This window comes from Xiphophorus hellerii, chromosome 23 (genome assembly GCF_003331165.1).
Source record: "Xiphophorus hellerii strain 12219 chromosome 23, Xiphophorus_hellerii-4.1, whole genome shotgun sequence".
Classification (NCBI taxonomy): domain Eukaryota; kingdom Metazoa; phylum Chordata; class Actinopteri; order Cyprinodontiformes; family Poeciliidae; genus Xiphophorus; species Xiphophorus hellerii.
This window is the reverse complement of record NC_045694.1, coordinates 11,899,994-11,906,335: the sequence shown is the minus strand read 5'-3', so window position 1 is coordinate 11,906,335 and position 6,342 is coordinate 11,899,994. Positions and strand designations below refer to the sequence as shown.

The window sequence follows — 6,342 nt, the reverse complement described above, 5'->3', positions numbered from 1 at the left end:
AATCAATTACAAATTTATTGATGTAACTTGACTTAATGATTGATTCTATATTGCATTGTGATTCTGTGTTTGTTATGATGTAAAGCACTTTGAAATGCCTTGCTGCTGAAATGTGCTATACAAATAAAATTTGATTGATTGATTGATTGATGTGATTTCTTTCATACTTTAAATGTTTATTGATTTCCCTTCTCTGAAATATGATGATGTATGCACTGTAGTAATATTTCAACATCTGATAATCTATTATACCTGTAAATTATTTGTATTCATTGTGGTCTTCAAAGACAAAAGAAAAGCTAACCTGCTGGTGGTGCTACTGAAAAGCTCATGGCATAAAAATCATTGTAATTATCTGCGTAAGAAAGTTTTGCCATGCTGTGAGAAACCTTCCTTGTAGTTCTTGACCCATGTGCTACCTATAGATCAGAACAAAAAAACCCATCAAATATTCAAATTGCTACATGAAAGCACAAAACCCAGAATAGAAGCTCACTGTACAAACAGGAAATCCCTTGTTATTGCATATTTTGCGATAACCAATCAGATGCATTTGACACTTGGGACCACGCCTCCCCAGGTCACTAAAGGATCAAGAATCAGAATGAAGACATTGTGACGATGACTCTGCTGTTGCTCATAGTGTCACTTCTTCATCAAGGATGTAAGTAATACAGATGTATAAATTTTGAAAGAACATTTTTTTGTTATATATTGTCAAAGATCTTTTTTGGTTCAAAGTAAACATCTTTTCATGTTGTACCTTATTAATTTACATGATTTTCACCTGCATCTTTTTTCCATATTGCAGATACTTTGGCTCCAGTGGTCACAATTGAACTTGGTGAACCTGTGACTTTGACTTGTGCTTTTATTGACAATTTTCAGAGCACCACATGGATTCACTGGTACAAGCAGAATGCAGGCGACACTCTGAAATTGATTGTGAGTCAGCTAAATATCATAAAACCCGCTTATGGACCAGAATTCTCAACTTCCAGATTTGATGTGAGAAACGCAAATAAAATGAGCAATTTAACAATTTTGAAAACAGTGCAACAAGATGAAGGAATGTATCACTGTATTCAAACGGACATATATGGATCTACCTGCAGTGGAACCTATTTGTCGATACAAGGTAAACAATATAAAAAGCTCACAAATTCATTGTTGCTGTGTATCTTAATGTCCAATGAAAACAGATGGACATAGATAGATGATGATGAATATTCATTTTATTTTAATATTTTACACAAGTACACAATCAATTTTAAAACAAATGTACAATGAAACTGTCTTTATAAAAATGCTTGCAAATATTTTTGGATAAAAAGTTGCTCACACTAATGTGGTTCAAAGCTTGTTTTATTTTTCCAAAACCAATAAACTCTTTGCCAAATGTAGAAAAAGGCCCTTATTTTTAATTTAATTACTATTTGTAATCTTGTATATATTTTTTACATATATTTTTTATAAAATCTGATTTGTCATAGCTATGTGTTAGAGACTATTTTTCATCTGCCCCGCATTTTAATCTGAACAAAAAACCATCTTGTTCTCCATATATTTGAGACAATATAACTTCAACATATCTGAAATAATTCCTTTAGGATGAAAGCTACCAATCTAATATCCCAATTTCTTTGAATTCCTAGGTGTACAGAATGTAGATTATCATAATCAAAGTATATTTGTTTTCTCATTTTTTATAGTAACTTCTGAGAGGACCATGAGCTACACTGTTGTTCAGCAGCCAGCAGTTTTTCATCCCCATCATCCGGACGACTTGGTGACCCTGCAGTGTTTCGTCCTCTCCGATTCAAAAACTACGACCTGTTCAGAAGAACCTCGTGTGTTCTGGTTCAAAACCGGATCAAATAAAGCGTACCCAGATATGATCTACACTGATGGAAAAAAAGCTGGAAATTGTGATAAGAGGTTTGACTCTCAGGAGAAATGTATTTATAACTTCTCTAAGAGCTTCAGTTCCTCTGATGCCGGGATGTATTACTGTGCTGTGGCCACTTGTGGACAGATAGTATTTGGAAATGGAACAAGTCTTAGAAATGGTATGAATTTGTTTATACCAGTTAAAGTATTCTACAAAACAGCCAAAATCAGAACAAATAAATGATCTATTATAGAAATAATGACATTCTTTTCCTTTGTTCTCCAGATAAAACATCAAAAATCAGCATGCTGTTGGTCACAGTAATCTGTTTGGCCATTTCTTTGACTGGTAATATTGCTCTATTCTGCTTTCGAATGCAAAGATCATTATGTCAACGCTATAAAGGTTTGTGTTAGTCACTGAGTTGTAGGTTTTGAAGAAGTGATTAGAGCACAAGAATTGATAATTTAGCTTTTTAGGAATAAATAAATACACTTTAAATAAGAAATCCTGTTTGTTCTATATTTACAGAAAGCTCTTCTTCACAAACAAGAGGCAATATTAACCAAAAACCAGAGGACGTTGTAAGTAATAACACTACTTCTACTCCCAAATTTGTGGTTTGAAATGCTAAAAAGCGGAACATTAAAAGGTACATTTGAAATGAAAATACATTTTTCTAAACAGATTGAAGATGAAGCTGGTCTGAACTACGCTGCATTACATTTCTCTGAAGGGAGAGCATCAAGAGGAAAGCAGAAGAGAGAGCTGATGACTGAAGAAAGTGTGTATTCACAGGTTAAAGGATCGGGGTGAACATGTGTGTGTAAACCTGCATGGGAATGCAAATATTAATACATGTTTATGCTGTTACTAATCAAAAATAAAGATTTATGGATTCAATTTGAACTTCTAATGAAAGTGAAGTGTGTAAAATCAGAATGTTAAATACTTTAATGATTTTGCCTACATGACAGATTCCTTATGTTAAATATATTAAGTAGAAAGATTTAAAATTGAATTACCTCCATGTATTTAAATATCTTCAACTCCAACTTTATATTAAATGTATAGTTTCTAAAGTTAATCTGCATGCAACACACTAAATTGTGCTTTTGAAATTAATATGGGGTAGTTATAATGCTCTACTCTTAATTATTGGTTTTTAACAAAAAATAACTAGAAGAAACAATAGTCTTTATACATTCAGTTAAATTGTCATAAAATTGTGTAAATTATTGCAAATATGCAAAAGGTTTTCATCTAGGATGTTGTAGGTGTTTTATATAACACTTTTCTTTTAATCAATTATTTGGTGAGAGTTTACTCTCCTTGGTTAACATACAGTAGACAGAGTAGAACCAAACCTCATCCTGTGGACTTTAATTCTTGTGTTGTGGCATTTAGCAGTTGGTTGTGTTTTCTGTATTTTTAAAAAATTAATTAGTGTCCTAACTATTGAACCCTGGAACATCGTGTCTTTGTTAAATAAAAGTAAAAAGTCTGTGTCAGTCTTTTAAAAAAAAAAAAATTACTCAACTTTAATCGGAACTAAATAAGCAAGTATTTTCAATGTTTCTGAACCAAGAAAAGCATCATACATTAAGTATGACCAACATCTATTAAGGTAGCATGGAAATCACAATGATAACTAGGGGTGGCTATGGAATGGTAAAACGTGGCTCCATGAGGTGCATTTACTCACAAAAGCCCTCAAAACCAATCTTTCTCATTGCCATCATGTCTTTTTCTATCTTGTTATATTTTTTTCCTCACACAATGCCTCTGCTTTTCGGTCATCACATCCTCATATCCTTTCCTTGGACATCAGCAATATTTGGTAGAGAAGTTGACACTGCTCCGTATATTTAAGGTGAAACTTATGGAGTTTGTCGAGTGTTTATATTCAAAACAGAATTGCGCATTTCACATCCCACATGAATTTGGAGCATTACACTCTCCTATTCTAGGACGCCTCCACCATGATTGTTTCTCTGACGGCTAACAACTGACTCCATTAAAGGAGGAGTATCAGCACCCTCTTCTGGATGGGGTCCACACTACGACACAGGAAGAAGGTCTAAGAGGACGTTAGTAGTTTATCGAATAGAATAATATGAATCTAAACCATTATTCAACAATTAATTGCAAGCCTATTATTTGTTTTTAACCGTAATGTTAACCACTGATAGCTCTTCCTTTGAGCTATTTATACTAGTAGGTGATCAGTCGATACTAACTCATTCAACTCTCCAAGGGATACGTGTTCGAACATAGGAATGATAGGAAAATGGTAGTACTCAAAACTACTACTAAAATAAAAAGTAGGAATAAACTCATTCTACTGTATACAGTTCTGTAAAGGATATTAACACTTCTACAATGTGTTATAAACTGCTTTAACTTTTGACAAGAAATGAAACACGAATCTCCCAAAAGACAATAAAACAAAGTAAAAGTTAAATCACTCTAGTGTTTATCTGTTTTCAAGTTGTCGTTATCCTTCTAGTAATAACTGGAGAAATCTTTATTGGCATTAAAGTTGTGAAACCCTTTTCTAATTGCTGATAAAGTTTTTTTTAGGTTTCATTGGTAATTTAATCTTTGGTGATAAACTCAGAAGAATTCTGTGCCGTCTCTGTTATCTTTAGTTTTCTCTGCATATACAATTTAGACATTAGTTGGCTCATTTCAAAACATAAATATTGCTTCTAGAAGAAAAATGTTAGTAGAAGTAAAATATCACATTAAACCTAAATCTGCAGTCTGGGGTATGATAATAATCCTAGAGAATATAATACCCAGGTCTACGGAAGAGGATTAGGGCCACCAAAAAAAAAAAAAAGAATTCTGAGTTTAAAGTCAGAATTCTGAGTTTAAAGTCAGAATTCTGAGTTTAAAGTCAGAATTCTGAGTTTAAAGTCAGAATTCTGAGTTTAAAGTCAGAATTCTGAGATTAAAGTCAGAATTCTGAGTTTAAAGTCAGAATTCTGTTGTGTTCTAGTCTGAATGGTTTAAAGAGCTGCTTTCAGTGCCGCTCCATCTTAGCCTTAACAGACATAAACATGCAGTAAAAAATAAATCGATTTTCAATCAGTGTTTTGCACCAAACAGTTAATAATAATAAACAAGTTTTCACTGAGGCTCTGTAAGAGCCATATGAATGAAATAAGTAATTATTGATATGACAGGAGCAAGCAGCTTTGACACTTAGGTGTGTCGACGTGGGAGTGACGTCACCAGGTATGAATCGGAAGGATACTGGCTTTGTGTGTTTTAGGAAGCGGTGAGCGGGGCGGTCAGTCCTTGCAAAGTTTGGAGCCTGATCATCAAAATGGAATAAATCGATAATTGTGACAGAACAAAGAAGAGGTTTGGAGTTGATTGATACACGGACAGATGAGATTTCCCGAGTTAACCCAGTGCGGCCCTTTACCATCATTAGTTTGTCGTGTTTTTAATAATAAAAACGTGTTAATAGTAAAAACTGTTTGGTGCAAAACACTGATTGAAAATCGATTTATTACTGTATGTTTATGTCTGTTAAGGCTAAGATGGAGCGGCACTGAAAGCAGCTCTTTAAACCATTCAGACTACGAACACAACAGAGACACAATCAAAACTGTCAGATGACTTATTACCCGCGATAATAACTCAGAAATAGTCCAAATTAGGATGTATTTTTATTTCTTTCCTACTTACGGAAAGTTTCTGTTTATATCGTAGGTTTGTGGTGCCTTTCTATCCTAAAGAAAGATATAAAACTTCAGATATTTCACAAAAAGATACTAACATTCATGGAAAAACCTCACATAACCTTATATTAAAACAGAAAGTACGGCGCCCACGTAAGAAAGGCTTACAGTGTTCAATTAGCTGCATAACTGACCAGTACAGTATTGCGAGCTAACGCAAAAGTATTGCGAGGGAACGCAAAAGTTTTGCGAGGGAACGCAAAAGAAAAAAATTCCCCATGTCCCCTAGAGGGCTCCGTACCGTAGAATTCAAACCCTCTCTTAGTCCTACAAATATTAAATAAGTACGCACGAGTCGCCTGATACACAGATAAAACTGCATTTACGCACTGATCCGGTTATGAGGGCACAAGCATTTTTGACTCATTTCACGCTTCAAACAGCCTCAGATTTGTGCATAAGTTGTGCGTTTAAATGCTGGTGAAAAGCTGGGTCATATGATTTTTACTCGGAGTCTAGTGTTTTCATCCTCTGAACGTTTGTCACTGTGCTTGTGCCGAAGTGGCAAAGACGTTATTTCATTGGAAAAGGGAATATTTACGTACTTCTTTATCCACCTTATTCCGAGCCCCCATGAAGCTTTGTGTGATTTGTGGGCGCGACTTCCGCCGCAAACCGGAACCGCCGTTTGTTTACATGTTAGCAACTCGCTAACCGGCTTTCGTCAGAGCTTTTAGGCTATAAAACATGTGGGAA

At 34.5% G+C, this 6,342-nt stretch overlaps 1 protein-coding gene across 1 annotated transcript; it reads left to right on the top strand.

The window, feature by feature from the left end:
• Positions 1-621: 621 nt before the first annotated feature.
• On the top strand, positions 622-3,438 carry LOC116714871 (uncharacterized). Its single transcript, XM_032555657.1, has 6 exons — positions 622-664; positions 812-1,138; positions 1,713-2,069; positions 2,177-2,296; positions 2,423-2,475; positions 2,579-3,438. Exons 1-6 carry the CDS (start codon positions 622-624, stop codon positions 2,705-2,707), a joined length of 1,029 nt encoding a protein of 342 aa, XP_032411548.1. The 3' UTR covers positions 2,708-3,438.
• Positions 3,439-6,342: the final 2,904 nt, after the last annotated feature.